The 22,700-nt window shown below is 39.4% G+C and overlaps 4 protein-coding genes across 7 annotated transcripts; 2 read left to right on the top strand and 2 right to left on the bottom strand.

Moving 5' to 3' along the window:
* Positions 1-67: 67 nt before the first annotated feature.
* Positions 68-9,447, bottom strand: LOC136242920 (DNA repair protein RAD51 homolog 3-like). Of its 3 annotated transcripts, none has more exons than XM_066034423.1 (9): positions 9,288-9,447; positions 8,628-8,765; positions 6,920-7,060; positions 6,767-6,862; positions 6,558-6,695; positions 6,149-6,279; positions 1,865-1,916; positions 1,551-1,675; positions 68-301 (listed from the first exon to the last, which is right to left on the bottom strand). In XM_066034423.1, the coding sequence occupies exons 1-9, from the start codon at positions 9,301-9,303 to the stop codon at positions 182-184; spliced, it is 957 nt and encodes a 318-aa protein (XP_065890495.1). In that variant the 5' UTR covers positions 9,304-9,447; the 3' UTR covers positions 68-181. The 3 variants fall into 3 exon arrangements, with proteins under 3 accessions (XP_065890495.1, XP_065890494.1, XP_065890496.1); XM_066034422.1 differs by having other exon boundaries at positions 1,865-1,934; XM_066034424.1 differs by having other exon boundaries at positions 1,865-1,934; positions 8,633-8,765; positions 9,288-9,304.
* LOC136242898 (A-kinase anchor protein 1, mitochondrial-like) lies at positions 9,388-13,315 on the top strand. 2 transcript variants are annotated; one of them, XM_066034396.1, is made up of 4 exons: positions 9,388-10,809; positions 11,054-11,142; positions 12,968-13,086; positions 13,137-13,315. In XM_066034396.1, the coding sequence occupies exons 1-4, from the start codon at positions 9,554-9,556 to the stop codon at positions 13,203-13,205; spliced, it is 1,533 nt and encodes a 510-aa protein (XP_065890468.1). In that variant the 5' UTR covers positions 9,388-9,553; the 3' UTR covers positions 13,206-13,315. The 2 variants fall into 2 exon arrangements, with proteins under 2 accessions (XP_065890468.1, XP_065890469.1); XM_066034397.1 differs by having other exon boundaries at positions 11,054-11,121.
* Positions 13,266-20,238, bottom strand: LOC136242860 (uncharacterized). The gene is made up of 3 exons (XM_066034352.1): positions 19,120-20,238; positions 18,823-19,062; positions 13,266-14,422 (listed from the first exon to the last, which is right to left on the bottom strand). Exons 1-3 carry the CDS (start codon positions 20,227-20,229, stop codon positions 13,382-13,384), a joined length of 2,391 nt encoding a protein of 796 aa, XP_065890424.1. The 5' UTR covers positions 20,230-20,238; the 3' UTR covers positions 13,266-13,381.
* LOC136242865 (uncharacterized) lies at positions 20,214-22,686 on the top strand. Its single transcript, XM_066034355.1, has 3 exons — positions 20,214-21,230; positions 21,288-21,527; positions 21,587-22,686. Exons 1-3 carry the CDS (start codon positions 20,250-20,252, stop codon positions 22,625-22,627), a joined length of 2,262 nt encoding a protein of 753 aa, XP_065890427.1. The 5' UTR covers positions 20,214-20,249; the 3' UTR covers positions 22,628-22,686.
* Positions 22,687-22,700: the final 14 nt, after the last annotated feature.

Below are 22,700 nucleotides of genomic sequence, written 5' to 3' on the forward strand. Positions count from 1 at the left end.
CACAGACATTTTAATGATATAACCATGCTGACCATATTCGGAAGTGAGGCACCTGTTATCTCGAGAATTATCTGCACTCGTAACAAATACAAATTAGCACTGTGTACACACACATCTGTAAATCACACGCTATTACTTCATGGTATGTTTGGAATGTTAGAGAGTTTTTACAGGTTCATATTTACTGTGGATGTGGTCTCTTCCTTGTAACAACAGCTGCTGGGTCTGTTTGAATGCCAGCACCCTCCTCCTCCGCTTTATCACCTCTCGGAAGTGCTTCGATATCTCTCACACCATCTGCCTGTAAGATTGAGAAAAAAACCTTGTTACGATTCAGTCATATAAATCACCATATAAAGTTATATGGGGGTAATTTGGATAATTAAATCACAAAGAAATACGATAGCTTCTATACTTAGAGTTACAACTGGGATGACCCATACATCTTCACCAATTTGTCGAGCACCTGAAAACTGATACCTTTTGCAGTAAAGCCAGCGAACAATAAGCACAATAGGTGATTTGATAAATAGCTTCCTTAAAATATGTGATAGCAAATAAATCAGTAATTCCACAAGTCGATTTGATACTAATAACTCAACAAGAAAGCACATTCCAACATTCCACTGAAAAAATGCGTTATGCATTACACAAAGGAAGTGATTCACAGTAGTTGCTACCTTGTCTTAAATTGTACTGGAACTATAGTGTAATGTCTGTTGTATCGTAAACCTTCCCCCCACACAAAAACAAACTAGTCAGTCTACCACAAAGGCCACGACAAAGAAATTCCATGACATTTTCCTTGACTTAAAAAATATATTATATTACAGGTATTACATTGTCATTGCAGAATTCCATTTGCACCAGTTATCACATATTGAAATACTTGAAATGACAAGACAGGTTTTCTATGTTCAGTTCTGAATTGAAGGTGCTAATCAGGTTTGATATTGGCACATCCAAATGTGATAAACGAATGCAAGCAGTGTCCATAAACATAATAAACACTTGGCTGGTAAGTGGCCATTCAGTTAGAAGGCTTTTGTGGTAAACATCATACCCTCCTCTTTACACCATAACACAACAGCATTGAACTAGCCTGAAACACAAACTATAAATTATGTTGTAAAGTTTATCAACAAGACTTGAGTATGCTGAAGCAATTTAAACTTTAAACACTCTGGTTATGTTGATAGACAAGTCAAAGCCTCTCCCACTGGAGCCTACTACCTACCCACACATAAGCTTAATCCAAAAGTTGCCACCAAAAGGACAAATCAAGTTTGCACTTTAAGGACTACTTATTCATACATTAACTTAGCACCCCAACAAGTGCCAATAATAGTTTATCAACCACTTGGATCAGCTAATAGACACACTACACAATATTTTGCTTTCAATAATTTCCATATGGAATTCTGATAGAGTTGCTATATATTGCCTTTTAAGGACCTGTGGCGTAGCTTACATAGACTATTAATTCCAATCAGGACTCGTTACAGAATACAAATAGTTGACATAGTTCGAGCAGCAACGTATGGACTTACTGTTATTTGATACGGAACGTTGGCTTCCGGTCGACTTGATGACTTGCACAGGTTAGCATAACGCACTTCGTCTCGCCCCCAATACAATATGATCCTATTGGTACAAAGGTGTCCCCAACTATCTCCTACAGAGAAAACAATCAATCAGGGAAAATAACAATCACATTGAGGAAACTTTGTACCCAAACCAAGGTCAGCAAATAATGGTGGGTGATAAACAACCATAGAAACTATAAGGATTCCTCAAAGTAAACTATTATTAGCTGAAAATCTTCTGTCTAGGGCACCAATGAATACACTGTACTTCTACATACCTAGTGCTGGAACCAACTGAGACTTCTGTCCCCTGAGTACCCTAGTTGTCATCTGATTAGTGAGAACAACCTACATGACATGACATGACATGACCACAATGTGGCATGTTACAGTGAAAGTACATTACATCAACAGTGTGCTACATATAGCTATCAGGAGTTGGCATACAAATTGACATGACCACAATGTGGCATGTTACAGTGAAAGTACATTACATCAACAGTGTGCTACATATAGCTATCAGGAGTTGGCATACAAATTGACTGTTTTGTTACTGATGGATGGATTGTGAATTTTTTGATCGGCCATCCACAAATAAATTCCTCCCTCAAAAACAGCCCACAATACAATACCATGTTAACAGATGTGGTTGGTAGGTACAATTTAACAAAAAAATACACACATAAAAGCATTCACATTATATACATGCTTCCTAGTAACCAATATCAGGAAATTCCAAATTACTTCTGAATGAATACACTACATAGCCTGTAAACAGTACAAGAAGATAATACAGCAAAGCAAACAGTTTTTTGCCCAGCAAACCTTGATGCATAATTTGATCCAAGAACATACAGCACAACACAAGACTTGCTAAAGAGGACACAACGTCCTAATTTAGGCTGAATAATTAAAAAAGCCCTACACCTTTATACAACTAGGCTAAAACAACTGTTACCACACTAACAAGACAGAAAGCTTCTACTAAATAGCTGGTCTCAAGCATGCAGTTTAATACTCTAAGGCTCCATAAATATAGGACACATGTACTAGTCATTAAGTACAAGCACATGCCTTTACTCTTTATTTCAACAGGTACTAATAGTCTGTATAAGGAGTCTGACCATCAGCCAGACATTATCATACTATTACATGCTGTATTAACATGGCAAGGAGACTTGAAAGTCTCTGCCAGTCATGTTGTAACAACATCACAGCTACACCAACTTCATAGACAGATGATCACTGGGTTAAACAACACGAGCAATCAGTGAAAATTTGTAGTCAACAATGTTACTAACTCTACAGCCCACACCAGAGGCCATGTAGGAGTCTCCGCTACATGTGTTAAATGTCAGCAGCCCCCTATTGTGATAACACTACCATACCTACCTAGTAGGTTAGGGCATTTGATATCGCTGTGATCTACTAAAATTACACTCTACTTGAAAACAAATATGTTATCACAAGTCCATGATACCCCATTTACCTATTCATGCCATGAGAACACTCTAGCAGGTCTTTTCTACATGTTAGATTGTGGTGAATGACAAAACACAATTTTGTTTAGCCACAACAGGTTGCATGTCACTACCAATGTCCCTCCTGCCCTTACCATGGGAAAGGAGGCTTGGTGACTGAGGTATTGAGGAAAATGGAACTATTAGAGACTTAACTGCTAATCAGCAATATTATATACTCCATCCATAGGGGAAATGGGACGACATATAGTAATTGTATCGTATTTACATTTCCTGGATAAAAGGAAACACATTTACACAAACACTGGGTAGCAGTTCATGTACTACATAATTCTGATTCACTAACACAGTTCTCAACGTTCAAAGATTAAGGAAACCAATTGAAAAAGATAGTGCCCATGCATGGCTTCTATTGTGATGGTATAAGACGCTGTACAACAAGCTTGCATTACATTTATCCTTTGAAGTCAAAATGAGTTACCTCTAGTCGCTAGCATATTGTGAACAGTAGAGATGATACAACTTCAGTCAACCATTTTGTTATACCCACAAAAAGCATGTCAGCTGTAATTTTCCCTAATGTGAATCTAATTAGTACTCCATGCTTTACTGGGTCTGTTTTACACACCTAACAAGACGTTTTAGCAGCACCTGATAATACGGGTAAACAGAGATTGACGAAATTGGGTGCCAAGTTTGTCCACACTGACTGCTGCAAAACAATAATCTATTCATGTCTACGCACTAGTGTCACAGGTGAGTAATATCCCAGTACAACAACGTGCAATAGAATGGATCCATACTCAGCCAACACTTTTCTAACAGCATGAGTACACAGGCCATACACATGTAGTCACTCCATAATGGACATGCTGAGACCATAAGCCATAAAGAAGATTCTTCAATAGGTACACTCTATTAGTGGACGTATGCTTAACACATTGGCCCCGAAGTTAATAAAAAAAGTGTTCGTTAAATACGAACGCTACTATAGTGGCTCTCATTACACACATGCATTCAAACACATATATCTCGTAAACAAAATATCCTATGAATATACAGTTTGGACCACACTACTCTGCAGTTAACGGATATTATCAAAAGCTTTATCCAAGTATTGTAGCATGATCGTGGGTGATATAAGGTGAATCTACATTTGAAACAATTTTCAGCCATTTTTAAGATGATAATTACGACAATACTACCTGTCACAAAGGAGAGATGGAATAAAGAAGGTTAGTAAAAGTTATGTTATGCTGTAGATCTATCCTTCATGAGTAGTTTAATGAAAACCACGAAGGAATAGGTGGTCCCTACAAGGCCTTCATTAAAACCCGGAATGGACCGGACCGGACCAGACCAGAATTTTATTGTTGAGGAGCGCGTATCCAATTAAAATAAATTTAGGTGCGCTTGCAAGGGATACAGTACGTGGACGCTGTCCTTCATTTGCACTCAGGGCATGATTCTCCACTGATCGCCAGAGTGGCTGATGGTAATTTCGAAGCAAATATAGTCGTATACTGGTATATACAAGTTTGCGAAACGGAAATGTAGTGTGTTACAAGGACTCGATATTCTCACCGTAGCTAACAATGGCGGCGAGATACAAGCTAGTTAAGACAGGTCATAGATAATATAGCTAACTGGACTGATCTGTATACATACCGTACGCAAGGAAATTTTGACATAAGAAAAATTTGACTAGCTAATCAAACCCGATTCGGCGTCAAATTCTCTTACGTATAAATTTCCTTGTGTAGCTATGGTATGTAGATCAGTCCTAGTGTATTATCTGTGACCAGTCTTAGCTAGCTTGTATCTCGCCGCCATTGTTAGCTACGGTGAGAGTATCGAGTCCCTGTAATAGCTACACTACATTTCGTTTCTCAAACTTGTATATATACCAGTATACGACTATATTTGCTTCGAAATCACCATCAGCCACTCTGGCGATCAGTGGAGAATCGTGCCCTGAGTGCAAATGAAGCACAGAGTCCGCGTACTGTATCCCTTGCAAGCGCACCTAAATTTATTTTAGTTGGATACGCGCTCCTCAACAATAAAATTCTGGTCCGGTCCGGTCCGGTCCGTTCCGGGTTTTAACGAAGGCCGTCCCTACAAGGAGTAACATGATCCTAAGTTTTGCATGTCAAAATGCATATTTTGCATAAAATAAGTTTCATTTTTAAGAACCAAAGCCACTATAGTAGTGGCGTTCATGGCCAAAGGGATAATTTAATGGAGTGGGTTGGTGAACCCTTAAACCCACAGAGAACTTTTCGGAAATGCGTGTTTACACAATATGGGCATGCATGGTGACACTAGGTTGGGTAACTTAATTCTTACAGCCTACAAATACACACATGTAACATTACTAACATTCCCACATTTCTTTCATAGAAACTGCAAGAACACATAAAGACATACTTGAACATTGTGTTTTATGAATTAGCTACTGCATACATTACATTGCAAGACCCTTTTAAAATTGTGTGATACGTGCATGGTTTTAAAACACAAGATTTTAACTTTTTCACAGAACCATTTTTATAGGCTGGAAATACCAGTGGTAACAATCCAAGCCAAATTGTAACTGAAATCCCTTACCTCAACAGCTAGTTCCATATAAGAACCTTAATTGTGCATTAAAACAATGCATGCATTATGCACATTTGAAAGGGTCACACAGTCAGCAGTATTGCAATCTGCATACTGCATCAATCTGTGAGAATAATGCAATACTCAGTATGCAATATTCAAACGGACAGAAAATCCACAGTAATGCTACACTAGGGCCTACAGTTCATGCACATGCTACAGTCCAATACCTATCTTTATTCTTGCAGAAAAGCCAAGCCTCTCGTGTTTCAATAGAGACTACAAATAATGTGAGCCATAATGTCTTGTTTGTAAGCAGCTCTATCCGTCAGTGTGACTTAACGTAGATAACTATCCATCAAAAGCAAGTAAGATAAAAACACCCAGCAGTGTACTATAGGTGACATATACTGACGCACTATATACACTACACTACACTACATTACACTACACTACATACAAACAAAGAGCAAAACTCACAGCAATTTGACGTTGTGATGCTAGTTTGATGAGGTTCTGTGCTAGTCCAGCTAACAATCTGTTCCTCAAAGTCATGTCTTCAATATCATGTCTGAAGTGGCAAGCAATGCTGTCAACAAGGATCAGAGAAACCTGCAGTTAACAAAACAAACATATTCCAACATGCCCACCTCACTGTAAAGGTATTTATCAGCAATATCAGAGCACATGTTATTACAGTAATATCACTACTCTCAATGAAGTCAATACAGTATCCCCAATGAAGTCAATAACCAAATGAAGATACTCTGTTCACCAAAACCTTAGTATCCTACCCTCCAGTGCACAGGTAAATAATTAATGTCAGTGTACCACAAACAACCAGACACTATTATTTATTCCCACACATACTGAATACACATGTAACTTTCCTGGTTGTTTTGTTGCTGAACAAATTCTGGTAGAATATTGACTACTGCAATGAGCTCAATATAATTATGACACCTGTAGTGATGTATAGAGGAGAGCACCTTCTCTACCGTGTACTGAGATGCTGCCTGCTTCATTTCTATAATGAAATTGACATCGGCAAACTCACGCATGTACGTACACACACAGTGTACACTAATACATTCTCACCTTTGTCCCCACTTGACTCAGCCACTCTCTTAATGTGTTCAACTGTTGCAGAGGCAACCTTGTAGACTCTGTCAACCAAGAAACTTCCCTCAGTATCTACACAATGATCACAAGCTGCTACACTTACTGTACACACACTAAGGCACATCTCACCTATGTACACAGCTTGCTTGCCCAATCCACCAAAAAATTCTGGTATAGTCACATCTACAGCTAACTGGATACTCAGTTGAGTCTTACCAATTCCAGGAGGTCCACATATCTCTGTGATACGGCCTAATGGTACACCACCACCTATGACAATGTGCAATACGTAGAGAGGTTAGTTAAATATTATTTTAAAATTGAGCCTTAATTGGATGTCCTGTGCTTCTATAGAAGTTCACATGCTATCTCAGAGCCAAAATATTTGTATCTATGTAACCCTACTATACCCCACTAATGATGAACAGCTACCTATCTACTTCCATTGAAGTCACATACATGACATCACCAATAAATTACAACATGATTGTCAACCAAATGTTTTGCTTTGTAAATCAATTGGCAATGAAACAGGATATCAAATAAACTTATATCACAGCCATACAGGTAGCATGCATTACAAGCATAAAATTATTTGCTTAGGAACTATGTACGCATACAGGATGTGGTATAAACGATTGTTACAATAACTATGGCAGAATTAATCTCTCTCAGTGCTCAACATAACTAGTGGTATGCGATATAGGATACTTTCCTATCACAATTGTTGCACACAACATATCCCAATATGATATATATCACAATATGATATATATCACGATATACAAACTCGTGTGTATTTACACTGCTGATATTGTAGCAGTGATGTACTAGAAGTACAATACAACATAAGCATAATACACAGCATTACAAGCTCTTTTATAAAAAAAAAGTACAGTGTAGAATGATATCTTGGGTACATTTTTCTCTAATTATAGCTAAAATCTATACCTAGGCTTATATCATGATATAAAGATTCTATATCATATCACGATGTAGAAAATTTTATCACGATAAATATTATATCGATATACATCACATATCGCATATCACTAAACATAACTACACTGTATTTCACTGTGTTTCGCTCAAAAGGAAAAAAAATTATAGTACTTACACTCACTTTCACACCAACCCGGTTTACAGATTTATCGACTTGTGGACCCAACACAAGCTCAGAAGTATAAGCAGTTGTATGCTGTATAGAGGGAAACTTTGGCAGGGGTAAACTTGACGAATAGCAAGCTAAATCACATTTGGCGAAATAAACTTTGGTGAATTCAAGCTCAATCTATAGCTAATTTCAGGTGCTACAAATAATTGGCGGGTTAAAACTTTGGCAAATTTGTAGCAAATTGCCAAATTCGCCAAGAAGGGTTTTCCCCCTCCAAAGTTTCCCTCTATACAGTATTAGACACTTCACCAAAATTTATACTGAAATTGAAGAAACAAAACATAAAATAAACCATGTAAACCATGTAACTCTTGATGTAATGTTATAGCAATTGTGTTTTGGTAGATGGGTACTCTATTATTTGCTGGTAATTGCTACACACCAATTAGGAACTAAAACACTCCCTTGTAGAACTATTAATACTCAAGCAAAAACAAAGCTTTAAAATCTGATCTCAAGTAAAGTGTTCTGGAATGCATTCGCATTGAGTCCTAACACAGCCAGCCTATCTGTCATTACAATACAAGGCTGGGGACCAGCATGATTGGTTCACAATGCCAAACCATAAGTACTGTGCTGTAGTCAAGAGGGGTAGTGTGAAGTGATATTCCCATCCAGAAAGAACAGAATAATAACTATATTGACATACACCTTATTTCACACCTAACATTTCATCAATCTGTGCTGAGAATGTAACAATGCCAGTTTGTGACTCCTCTTGTTTCATCAATTCTAATGCTGTCTTCCCACCTGGAGAAGTGATACCCCTAGATGGTGATACTACACTCTCATTTGAAACATCTGAAACAGAAAGGAGGGAGAGTTTCAAGTTCCAAGTACATGATACAATACTTCACACAATACACTACATAGCAAATTTCCGTCTGACTGTGGAAGGCTGCTATGGCTGAAGGCGATCACCTATATACCTAGTGTACTCATGCCAGATCCTCTTGTGCGTATTTGAGTGAGATAAGCCACTCCAAATAGATTCTCTGTTTCCCATCCTGGACTCAGGCCGGGCTCATTTCCAATATAGAGATTGGCAGCTTTTCAAGCCATTATTTGCCTGGCACAACCATCATAAAAGCATTATGCACCTTCCTTTAAGTTGCAAAAATAACACAAACGTAAATTTGTGTCGATCTGATAGCACTGCTAACAATAATCGGAAAAAAATGGAAGAATACGGAATAATGGAATATTTAGAGCTGACAGTAAACAGGCGGTGGACGGAAAACAGAGAAGTGGCATTATATCTATGGTTCCCAGTTGGGCAAAATATCACGCCATGTTACGTGTACTTACATACAAAACACATACCAATACTAGCATCCATTTGTTAACAAACACAGACAGCAGAAGACACGAACTGGTGGTTCGCGTTCGGTTCTGCGTGCCGCCCGAGATGCCGCCTTTTCTTATGAGTTCTAAATAGCATGCACCATTGCACGTGTAAACATAGCGCACGTGTCAGCTGGAGGACCTACCGGTACGTTAATGAAGTGAAGATGTTGCTGCTGCACTGTACCCACTACTGACCATTTATTATTACCACCGCCCCAAGTTTTGATGTAACTTCTTCGAAGATGGATAGACGATTTATTTTTCTCACCACGAGTCTCACCATTGTGCTAGCCGGGGCCATAGGAAGCTTTGGGTATTTCGTTTGGTGCCGCAGAAAAAAATTAGCATCCAAAAACCTGGTAGTACAGCAAGACTTGGAACAGGTACAAGCCGAAGAGGATGACGATCAAGTGACGGAGCCTGTACATGTAGAACGAGATAGTGACATTATGGCAGCCTCTAATAGCTTGGATGAGATCTCCAAGTCACCAAGTGTTTCCAATTCCACTGAGTTGGTTTCATTGAACAGCAGTGTAGCCTCAGATTCTAGCAATTCTCCCCAGTTAGAGACCAGCCAGTCATCTTTACCACAAGAAACAATCAGTACTGAAGACAGTGGGAAACCTACAGACGCAACTATAATTGTTAGTGATAGTGAAGATGTTGATCCCAGTACTCCATTAAAGCCAGCTCGTAGCCGAAAACCACAGGCTGTCTATGTCCCACCACCTGCTAGACCCATGCCTAGAAAGCATGAGCAGCCACGCCCACCAATGTCATCTGCACCAGCATCTAGTCCTATAGCATTCATCACGACTATCAAGATTCCACTGTGGTTAGTTAAAAGGTTTATAGGCAGGCAGGGTGAAGGTATTAAATCTCTGAGACATTCATCAGGAGCAGAACTGAAAGTGCCGCGTAACAGGAGAGTTAATTGCAGCCACACAGCCTGTAACATCAGTGGATCAGTTCATGAGATAGAGACAGCATTGAGTTTGATAAACCAACGATTTCCTGAGATTAACATACCACAGTATCCAACTTTTAAACCTTTCTATGGTACTCAAAAAAAGCCAGCCGTGAAAGAAAGTCCAAAGATTTGCACCAGAATACCTGCAGCCATTGTGCCATCTACACCGTTCTTCGCTTACCTTTCTCATGTTCAGTCGTTGTCCAGTCTATGGTTACAGATAGCTAGTCCAATGTCACCTTGTCCATGGCACGAACTGTACACCAAACTCAACTCCACTTATAGTTTTGTAAATAGTGATGTATGTGAAGATGATGATGACAGTGATGATGATGAAGTAACCCATGGTCTTGTGGGGGAGTATTGTGCAGTGAAGACTAGCAGTGGAGGGTTTGTGAGAGGCCACGTGAAGGGACTAGTGTCAGCAGACAGTAGTAGTCATTCTACAGCTAGCTTTGTGTATAGTGTCTACCTTGTGGACCATGGTAACTATGTTAATGTGACAGGCTCAAGACTGACCCCATTGAGGTACAATGCATTGTGTAATCTGTTTTTGTGTTGTAGATTTTTGATGTTGATAGCATAACTGGGTCACCCTCCTGCTGTCTGGTGAAGGCAATTAACATTTTGTATTCAGTTGAAAAAATTCTATTGGCTAAATATAAATAGTCTTTCTATAGCTTCATGGTTGAACATGTGGTTACCTGTATGTTGAATGGAGGAGTGCATCATAAGGTTCCTGGTTGTTACAAGTTGTTGTGTATTGTTACAGAACAACACACATGGAGTTGCCAGCTCAGGCCATCCACTGCTGTATGGCTAACATCTTGCCTTGTCCAGGTAGACTTGATAATAATAGGGGTATGAGAATTTTGATGTGTTAGTTGAATTTAAGTGTGATACACTATGGCTGATTTTGTGTTGTCCCCTTGGTGTTTAAAAGTGGTTCTATTGGTACACTGTACTCCTTCAACTCTATGGGATGGTAGCCCACAAAAATTTGTTTTCAAGTCTTCACCATGTCCAGTGGCAGTGGCCCATGCTAAGGTACAGCGTTTTTAAGATTTTTTTATTTTGGATTTTGTTTGTCTGCACCTGTACAAACTTCACACTAGAATTCCAAGTGCATGTTTATGAGGCACAAAAACATGTCAGACAACTTGCCTATCTCTGTCCACCCCAAATGCTGGGTGTCGGTCAGACCAATCCAAAATAAACACCTGGTCTCAATTAAAGGCCCTATTTGTGTACAGACTGGGTCAAAAATGCTGGGAAGTAAATAAAAGCCCAGGCTTTTTTACGAGGAAATACAGTACTTTGTTAGCTGCTTGGCAAGTTGCAGCTGTTAATGAAACAGATTTTTCTGCAGTTACTATCACAGGTGAAAAGGTGAGAAGTATCTCAAACTATCCCTACAGTGTACGTAAGAATACATGACCTGGTCTTACTCTAACAGAACAGTCATACATACATTCTAATACGTAGAACAGTATATGTGACCTAATTTTAGAAAACCGTCGATATATGCACAATAGTACTTTTGTAATAAAACGCATTCAAAAACAATGGGTAAAAAATGCAAGCTTCAGAAAAAAAATTGTGCAAGTTTTTATCGCATTGCTGGTTGGTGAATTGACACTCCAGTGGATAAATCCTGGGCATCATTGTGTTCCCCTATTCATAGGGAGTTAAAAATCCTGTTTCATCTTCATACACAGGTGGGTTTCTGGGTTATGGACGTTTGTTTAGGTTGTGGTGACGAAAGAATTTACAACGATTTTTCTTCAATGGATTTGCCTTCCTTCCAGATCACAGAAGAATATTTTTGGCAAAAACTATACCTTGGTGGATGCACAAATTCATGGCGAATACAATGAACAAAAATTCAACTCTGTACACCGTTGTATCAGTAAGTTATGGTGGTGTATGTAAGCACCTGTAGATTGTTTTCTTGATGTCTTCTGTACATATTGATTTATTCGCTTGTCTGGGTGTCTACTGCTATAATTCCCACACTGTTTAACTTATGAAGCTGAAACTTAACCAATCCATTCCTCTGTCCCTGTAGACAACAAAGAACCAATAAAGCGAATTTTGATAAATGTGTGTATATCGACGGTTTTCTAAAATTAGGTCACATATGCTGTGTGCTCTATTGCTATAGAATCAGAAATGATTTTCAAGCTAGTCTGTTGTCATATTATCTACTAACCTCCAGCATCCAAGAGCTAGAAGTGAGACTACTAGTTGTGACCAAAATACTGATTTTTGGCATCTAGGGAATATATTGATCTTTGTTTTAACGTACTAATATTGCAAACTAATGACTTTAAACTCTGATGATTCTTTAGGTGTCTTTTCTGTAGATACATTCTTGTTTTCCCTTTTTTTTGTTGTTTTTCTTCTAGGTTGTTTTCCATAGAGACGTGTCAGCAGTGGGTGGAAGGAGTGCATTAGGGCTAAAATTCTGATGGTTAAAATTACAACCGCCAGTCTTCATACTCAGAAATTGGATACTCTCATGTTATTTTACAATTCAAGCACTGTTCCCATTTGTATTGCATTAAAATCAGGAAACCTCTATTAAGGCCACTTTAGCATGGCCCCAAGTTTCTGAAAGAGTCCTCAATCTCACATAATCTGATGTACAAGTCTGGACACTTGAAACATGTACTATTGTTTACAGGTGTTGGCGTAGTTGAAGAACTCCGTTTAATAGTTGGCACTCACACACTGGAAGCACATGTGTGTGGCACTGAAAAATTCTCTCTTCCCACAGTAGAACTGTACTTGAACAAAGGAGAGGTAAAACTTCTAAATACATTACTATTCACTCAAGTTTCTTATTTCATCAGGTGCAGTTATGTGTTAATGAGGAGCTGGTAAGAAGGGGTGTGGCCACAAGATTGAGTGAAGACTGCTAACACAACACTATTCCAAAACTGCTCAAATTACTTACTTTTCACCAATCAGTTATACATATCTGTGCTGTATATTTTTAATGGATCATAAAAATTCACATTCTAATGCAAAAGCTAAAAGTTCACTACATATACATTTAAAAAAATAATCTGCTAGCTAAAACAAACAAAAGTAATTTTTATTTGTTGATGGTGACTAGAGCACAGGTGGAGAGGTAAGAGTCAGAGGAGATCTCGTTAGGGTCACTTGCTCCACCAACAAACATGATCTTGTTATGATCCAGGTGGACACCACATCCCAACCAGTGGCGGTACTCTTGAGGCACATGATCTTCCACATAGTCCCATGTGTTAGTCTCTGTGTTGTACAAATGTATCGGAGACACCACTTTGTATTGTACAGCGCTGCCGTCCTCTCGTGTACCTGACTTACGTTTGCCACCAAACACGATCAGATGACCTTCGTAATCACCGATGGACAGGGAGTCATGGGGTAGGTCAGATATCCTATCCCATACATATGAAGTATCATCCTTCTTGCTGGTCAGGAGTGCTGGTATGGTGGCAGTTAGGACACCACATGTTGTCTTGTTGCCAGAGTAGCCTGAGACAATGTACAATTGGTCATTGATAATCAGGGGGGTGCCAAATGATGAGGGATAAGGTAGACATTGTACCATATTCCACTCTGATTGGAAAGGTGTTGTTTCACTAACATTCATCACCTCCACCGCTTGTGTACTATTCACACTTGGCTTCCAACCGGTAACTCCTCCAGCAACAATAACTGTTGACTCGTGACCAACTGCAGTGGCACTACAACGAGCAATTGCCATGTCTGGATAAGCATTAACCCAGTTCTCCATCTGTACATCCCATGTCAGCACCTTGCCGGACACTTTAGTAGGAATGCCATCTTCTAAATCATTCTCAGTTTCAAAGTCAGCATAAATGCCACCAACTGCAATCAGTTGTGACTTGCTACGTACAACAGCCAGACTGGAGTGTGTACATGGCAGATGGTTTAGTATGGACCAGGTTTTGTTGGTTTGACTGTAGTGTAGTACATTGATGTACTGTGTGTAACAACTCCTTCCTGACACGTACACATCTCCATCCATCTCCACAGCACAACAAGAGATCAACTTCACTGGTGGATCAGCTACTTTATCCCATGTCACCTTCAGTCCTCTCCAGTAGTTTGTACTCTTCTCAGTCAACTGTAATAATATGTTACACCTGACAAATTACACTACAGAACATGACCATACAACAAGGTATCTACTGAGAGGGTTAAAATGTCATGCTTCTGTGTTTTACTCACAAATCTGACAACTTTTGCACTTCACTTGTGTATTATATAGTACACCTTTCACATGACAAAATAGTGAACTAAAAAAAACAACAGGTAACCAGTTTTGTATGAAAGAGAAAAATGCATTCATTGAAACACTATGAACCATTTTCCTACTAAAAATGTAAATAAACTAGACAAATAAAAGGCAGCTGAAAGTCACAAAACCAGAAGGAACTGCTGGGGTGGTAATGTAAACCACAAATCCCTCTGTCAAGAAAGCTCCAGTCATCGAGTCAAAACTGGGGTTAGTAGTTTAAATTATCATCCCAGCAATCTCTTCTCGTTTAGCAGCTTTTCAGTGATCCCTATTCCCATTTTATTTACCAAGTTTATGTACTTTTTGTTAATCCAATATTGGGTTTTTAATTCATTTTATAAATAAAGAAGGTTGAACAATAGAGTGATTTTGCATTCCACATATAGTCTAGAGCTGTGTGATACTATCAATACTGCGATGGTATTGATACCTGATTTTGCATTGCAAAGAAAAGTCTAGGTATCACCTGCATCAGGTATATTAAATTAAGCGCACGAAATAATTTTGTGTCTAAATGACATCCCAGCAGTCAGACACATTAAAACATGTGAATCTAATTCCACTTGCTGATGCAAGCACGAAAGAAGGAATGATTGTGGAGCCATCACAGGTTAGTTTTTGAACTTGTAATACACTCGCTATGGGACATTCGCATTCTTTTCAACTTATTTAGTAACCACTATACTAGTGACTACATGTAGGACGCTAGTGCTCAGCCTGTACAGAATGTCTTGTACTAAATAAAATTTTCTCAAATATGTGGACTTCCTATGGCAGTGTAGCAGTGTTCTTGACTAAGTTAGTGGAGCTAGAACTACAGCTAAGCTATGCTTTCATACAACCATGCATAGTTATATTTTCACAGGTGTTTTGTGGCATCCAGAAAATGTTAAACTATGTTATTCATCAATATCGATGGTTTCTCTCTCTTTCTCATGTTGTTTTTACACAAAAATTTGTAACTTACTGCATTATTGCAAGCTTCACTGTTTTTCAGTTAATACCCAATACCTAAAGTATATTGTGATGCTTAAGTCATAGTATCGGGATACGCAAACTTTGGTTGGTATCGCTAGGAGCTTATAAGCTCCTGGTATCGTACAGCACTAATACATTTACCTTCAATAGCTACATACACAAGAAACTGATCAAAAATGCAATCTGTACAATTATCTTAACATGGTGCTTTTATAATAGCTGTCAAATTAAATTAAGTGCATGTTTTTCTTAGTCTCGGTGCATTTGACTGTTTTATTAGAATATCCAAGCGATTTTTTGATTAACCCACCATGTACACCTTGCAACAAAGTCTTCAAGCTTCTTGGTCTACATTAAGGTGGCGGTCAAGCGGCTGTCAGTAGGTCACCCATTATTGTAATTATGTTACACTTTATTTTTCTCTCTATACCAGGAGCTATGTTTCTGCTGTGTGAAGACCATTCCATTTTCGGAGCAATGTTATACAACTGTTTCAGAACATTATTATATAAACAATCGCAAAACATAATTGTTTAGCAACCAGTGATGTTCTGGGAAGTTCATAGGTGCTGCCAGTGCCATAATTTGTATATGGCACTGTGGTCATACCGCAACGAGGGCATTAATAACTTACAAGTACACATTTTTTTTGGAATTTTCAAGTACACAATTTTTTTTTGATGTGCTACTTCTAAAAACTAGGCACCATGCAGCTAGCTAACTCATCTGGAATTAACCAACCATGTATTACAATTTATGTTGTGCAATAATGCATAATTACTTTATTGTAATTCTCAGATTTCATAATTCATAATTTTTTTGTAATTCTTCAATTACGTAGCTATGCATTACCAAGGAAGCGAATTCTCGTGATTCTTCAATTACGTTGCTATGCACTATCAAGGAAGCACTTGGTAAACAAACCGCTTTTAACAACATATTACGGACAGAAGACTGCTAACACAAAAAAAGTCTCAAAGTCTAGTCGACGAAGTCTCAAAGCTGCTCTTCATTTTCGTTCGCATACATTGGGAATATGCCCCTTTCTAACCAAAGGGATAGGCTATTCCTGGTAGTCTACAAGGCCTGCACTGTTGTTTCTTAATTGTTAAATGCCTGTAAAACCCGAAGGGAAGGTAATTCACAAAGTCTGAGGAAGGTCGCCACACCAGTATTTCAGACTGCTGAAAAGAAACTACCTTTACCAGTGCATAAGTTAATACAAACTTCATTTCGCTTTTACTTCATTAACACGTAAAAGCTGCTTTTACCATTTAATGATTTTGCTCATGTGGGTGCGTACAGACAAGCATAGATAGATAGATAGATAGATAGACACACACACGCACGCACACACACACACACACACACACACACACACACACACACACACACACACACACACACACACACACACACACACACACCACACACAACACACACACTCAGTAAAGTGGGTGCACACCTGGTATAAAAATTACTGAAACAAGCTGGAGTAGAGCACGATATTAAATCACAGTAAAACAATAAGAAGTGTTATATCCCTACTGCACATTTCCATTGTGACATCTTGAGCACAGTAGGGATATAACACTTCTTACTGTTTTACTATGATTTAATATTGTGCACTATTCCAGCTTGTTTCAGTACCGTATATATAGCCTAAATATTTTGAGGGGAAAATTTTTTGCTAATTTTGCGGTTTTGAAGGTTATCAGCGAAAATTTTAGCCTTGAACTATTTAGACCTCCATATAGTCTAATACATTTTGGGAATGGTTGCAAATCCGCGAAAAATTTATTTTTAGCAACACTGCTCAACCTCGAAATATTTGCCCCTCGAAATAGTTAGGCTATACAGTACTTTTTATCAATGTGCTATGGTTCCCCTACTCTAGTTGAAATTCCTAATTTTTTGTGTACTTATGTGTTAACTTGTTTTGTAAAACAAAATTATTATGACTGGTAAACCCATGCATACCACATCAAAAGAAATGGCATCGTGCATCCCAGCTAACAATTATCGTCAGGCTCATGCATTTATATCAGGTAGAGTATTCACGCCCGTTGTATAACTATATAATGTACCACTCTGCGTGGGCAGTTCAAAGGCACCGCCAGTGCCATAATTTGTATATTGCACTGCTGCAGACCGCAGCGAGTGCATTATAACTTATAACGCACTGGTTGCGGTTTTGTAGACCACAACGAGTGCATTATAAGTTATAATGCACCGACCGCAATGCAATATCTGTATATTGCACTGGCTGCGGTTTTGTGCAGCATAGCACAAGTGCCGGTGGCGAAGACCACTACAACACCTCACCTAATAGGTGGAAAGACACTACACAGATCACTCGAATTCTTTTATAGCCTGACATGTAAAGGTCGATTGTGGGCCATAACGTCACCAATACGTATAATGTTTACAAGCAGCCAATGGCTATCGAAAAAGCCAACGCGGGTGGCCACAACTCTAGTCTACATATATATAAACGTACTTATACACCTTACTAGTCTGGTGCCATCTTAGCCCAGATTAAACTGTAGTCCACTTCGACAATGACTCAATAAAACAAATATATTTTAAATAATACTAACCTTTACGTTCAATTGTGGTAACCAGCTTTGTCATGCCACCAGATTCGAGTTTAGCCAGTGTGAATAGTAAGAATTAGACTAGTATCGTTTAGTAGTTAGGTTTTGTTTACTTAAACCGTCTATTTAGCTGATTTTTTTCGCTCGAGAGAATCACTATGGCGATTAGTCTGGTGCTTAGTCTATATGGCACGCTGGCATGCTGAGCACTACATGATGAGAGTGGAACAGCGAATGCAGGTTAGTGATATAATTATCCCATAGCGTACTAGCTTTCAATATCTCAGGTGGCTGCAGTACTGCAGGGGGAACGTCATCGCAACGTCAGGCTTGGTTACCCACAATCGATGTTAGAAACCTGGCCTTTATAAGTGTTACAGCTGTCTTGTGAGACTCTCCCCACCTATTAGGTGAATGGTACATAACAGTTATACAACGTGCACTCGTGCTCTGCCTGTATAAACGCACTTGCCTTCGGGCCTGACGGCCCTCAGGCTTGTGCGTTTATATCAGGCAGAGCACTCGTAGCCGTTGTATAACTATATAATATACCACTGATGATATTGCTACCATAGCTCTTATACCAGTAGCAAATTGGCAGAACTCTATTTTTCTCTAGATTGTAGGCACAAGCATATAGTGTACACTTACTTGCATAAGATCTTTTGATGGCAATTTCCCCTCCAGCTCTTGAATATTTATTTGCTGTTCAGCAATTTGTATTCCGCGACGCTCTATTTCTACATTCTTTCCTTTAATTTCTGTGTTCAGATTTTTTATTTCAGTGGCTCGCTGATCTATTTCTGTGGCCTGCTGCTGTAAAATAGTATCTTTAGCTATGATCTCCTTATTCTTGGTGTCAATCTCTGCTTCTTTTGTATTCACCATTTTCTGCAGAAATTTTAATACAAACACATACAACAGAAGTACAGAACAACTTATGAATACCTGCAAATCAGCAATCTGATCATCTCTGAACTTCACATCATTTTCAAGTGCTTTGATACGATCCGAGCGCTCTTGAATGGCAAGCCAAGCATGCAGCTTAGTAGGAGGTACTATTTGTGGTACATTACTATAAAAAGCTTCCAAGTCTTGAGATACTTCAACGATGTCTGGACGCTTCTTGCGATCATTATTAAGACATTTAATTATCAGCTCTTTGATATTGATGTGTTTTTCGGTACTTTTGTCTTCCACCATGAATTCTCTCTCTTCAATTTTATCAAGGTATATTTTACGTCTGTTGGCTTCTGATACTGCTTTTAATTCTGATGAGCCTGGATCCATTACAGTGGGCTGTGAGGGAGTAGGCCATTTGCCAGATAGTGTGTGGAGGGCAACACAAGCAAATGAAAACACATCGATGTCTTTATTGTATCTTGGGTCCTCAACTAACGCCTCCTGTGGCATAAACGCAGCAGTACCAGGAGCTTTACTCATCCTTTGAGACTGTCGTTGTGGATCAATAAAACGCATGGTACCAAGGTCACTAATCTTGGCTACCATAACAGAAGATACAAGCACATTATTGGTGGACAAGTCTCGGTGAATAATAGGGTCTGGAGAATGGCCATGCAAGTATCTGAGGCCTCGGGCTACATCACACAATAATGATATCTTCATCTGTAAAGGCATAACAGGTGGAGCTGAGTTATCCTTTGGTTCAATGAGATGATGCAAGCTACAGTGTAACAGTTCCATAACTAAACTTGGAAAAAAGTCCGTATTTCGGGTTTCCAGAGGAGGTCGATAAATCCCAAAAAACTGCACAATGTTTGGGTGACGTAAACGTATACTTTGCTCACACTCCCTTTCGAAGGTAATCCTGGTAGCTTCTCGCTGTACTTGACTGGTTTGTTTAAACAGTTCATGTACCTCTTTAATCGCACAAGGCGCTCCCTTCCATTTTCCTTTATGGATAACACCGTACGCTCCTCTACCTATCTCTTTAACCACTTCTAGGTCCTTGATTTTTGGCACATTTGGGTCTGCTTGATTTGCAGCCATCTTTTCGGGTGTTTTATTGCAGTTCACATGACACTGGCTGTTGCGCATGCGTGCCTAGCAGAGAAAAGATGAGCGACGCCTTACAACATTTCTTGATCAACAATGTGAAACTTCATGAAGAGATCGGCAGAGGAGGTAATGGCGTCGTCTATGCTGGTAGTTGGCAGGAGGCACCGTGTGCAATCAAGAAACTGGAATTGACGGAGATTGCACTCAAGGATCGTGACCTAATGAGGGAGAAATTTCTGACCGAATGTGAAAGAAGCAGTACACTTCGACACCCAAACATCGTGCAATTCTTTGGAGTTCACATCCCACCTCGCACCCCACAAACCATCGCCTTTCCCAGTCTGATTATGGAGCGACTGCATTCAAATCTCACTGACCTCTTGAAGAATACACCTCACATTGCTTATGAAATGAAACTATCGTTCATCCATGATGTAGCAAAAGGGCTGACCTACCTGCACACTTACACACCGCCTATAATCCACCGTGATTTGTCCACTAATAATGTTCTAGTGTCTGCTGGAATGGAGGCAAAGATTGGTGACCTAGGTACCATGAGGTTCATCGATGGTGCAAGGTTGTCACAGATGACCAGAGAAGCACGGACAGCAGATTTCATGCCTCCTGAAGTTCTTTTTGACAAGCCAGTTTATGGTACTGCAATGGATGTGTTCTCATTTGCTTGCGTTTGTTTGCACACGCTGTCTCACAAGTGGCCTACCCCATCACAACCTGTAGAGACTGATCCAGCCACTCACGAATTACAACCTCGTTCAGAAGCACAAAGACGTGAAACTTACATGGAAGGAATGGAAGATAATGTTAAGGCTCTGGCTACATCTTGTCTACACAATTCTGCAGACAAACGACCCAAAATTGATGAAGTATGTGCCCAGCTGGAGCAGATAATAACTAGACAACAAAGCACTATTCCTACAACTCTCTTAGATGCTCATTTGAGTATTGAAGTGCACTCCAAGGAAATTCATAAGTTACAAGATGATGTTAGGTTCAAAGAAGGACAAATTACATCATTGCAGGTACTCTATCATGTACAGTACAATACAATCTAGCTAATGTTGTGTTTTTTATATTAGGAGCTTGTAAGGGAAAGAGAAACTGAATTTGAAGCAAAGAGAAAGGAGGTGGAAGTCAAAGACAGAGAAGTTCAGCAGAATGCAGCATTGATACGACAACAGATCAGTGAAAAGGATGAACTCAGTGCCAACATTAGAAGAAAGAATGAAGAAATTGAACATCTTGGTGGACGAATTGCTCAGCAGCAAACAGCAATCAGAGAACTTGAAGCAAAATTGCCATCAAGAGATATAATGCAGGTAAGGAACTTATTCTTTAGATAATCTCTTGGGCTCAGTCTATATGTAATGTATTTCAGTTGACTGAGAAGAGTACAAACTACTGGAGAGGACTGAAGGTGACATGGGATAAAGTAGCTGATCCACCAGTGAAGTTGATCTCTTGTTGTGCTGTGGAGATGGATGGAGATGTGTACGTGTCAGGAAGGAGTTGTTACACACAGTACATCAATGTACTACACTACAGTCAAACCAACAAAACCTGGTCCATACTAAACCATCTGCCATGTACACACTCCAGTCTGGCTGTTGTACGTAGCAAGTCACAACTGATTGCAGTTGGTGGCATTTATGCTGACTTTGAAACTGAGAATGATTTAGAAGATGGCATTCCTACTAAAGTGTCCGGCAAGGTGCTGACATGGGATGTACAGATGGAGAACTGGGTTAATGCTTATCCAGACATGGCAATTGCTCGTTGTAGTGCCACTGCAGTTGGTCACGAGTCAACAGTTATTGTTGCTGGAGGAGTTACCGGTTGGAAGCCAAGTGTGAATAGTACACAAGCGGTGGAGGTGATGAATGTTAGTGAAACAACACCTTTCCAATCAGAGTGGAATATGGTACAATGTCTACCTTATCCCTCATCATTTGGCACCCCCCTGATTATCAATGACCAATTGTACATTGTCTCAGGCTACTCTGGCAACAAGACAACATGTGGTGTCCTAACTGCCACCATACCAGCACTCCTGACCAGCAAGAAGGATGATACTTCATATGTATGGGATAGGATATCTGACCTACCTCATGACTCCCTGTCCATCAGTGATTACGAAGATCGTTTGATTGTGTTTGGTGGCAAACGCAAGTCAGGCACACAAGAGAACAGCAGTGCTGTACAATATGAGGTAGTGTCTCCAATACATTTGTACAACACAGAGACTAACACATGGGACTATGTGGAAGATCATGTGCCTCAAGAGTACCGCCACTGGTTGGGATGTGGTGTCCACCTGGATCATAACAAGATCATGTTTGTTGGCGGTGCAAGTGACCCCAACGAGGTCTCCTCCAACTCTTACCTCTCCACCTGTGCGCTAGTGACCATCAACAAATAAGGCTAATTTTCTAGTTGTTAATGCTTATTTTTTTATGAATGCTTCGGTGATTAGGGAAATCTTTTTACGTAAC

This window comes from Dysidea avara, chromosome 13 (genome assembly GCF_963678975.1).
Source record: "Dysidea avara chromosome 13, odDysAvar1.4, whole genome shotgun sequence".
Taxonomy (NCBI): Eukaryota; Metazoa; Porifera; class Demospongiae; order Dictyoceratida; family Dysideidae; genus Dysidea; species Dysidea avara.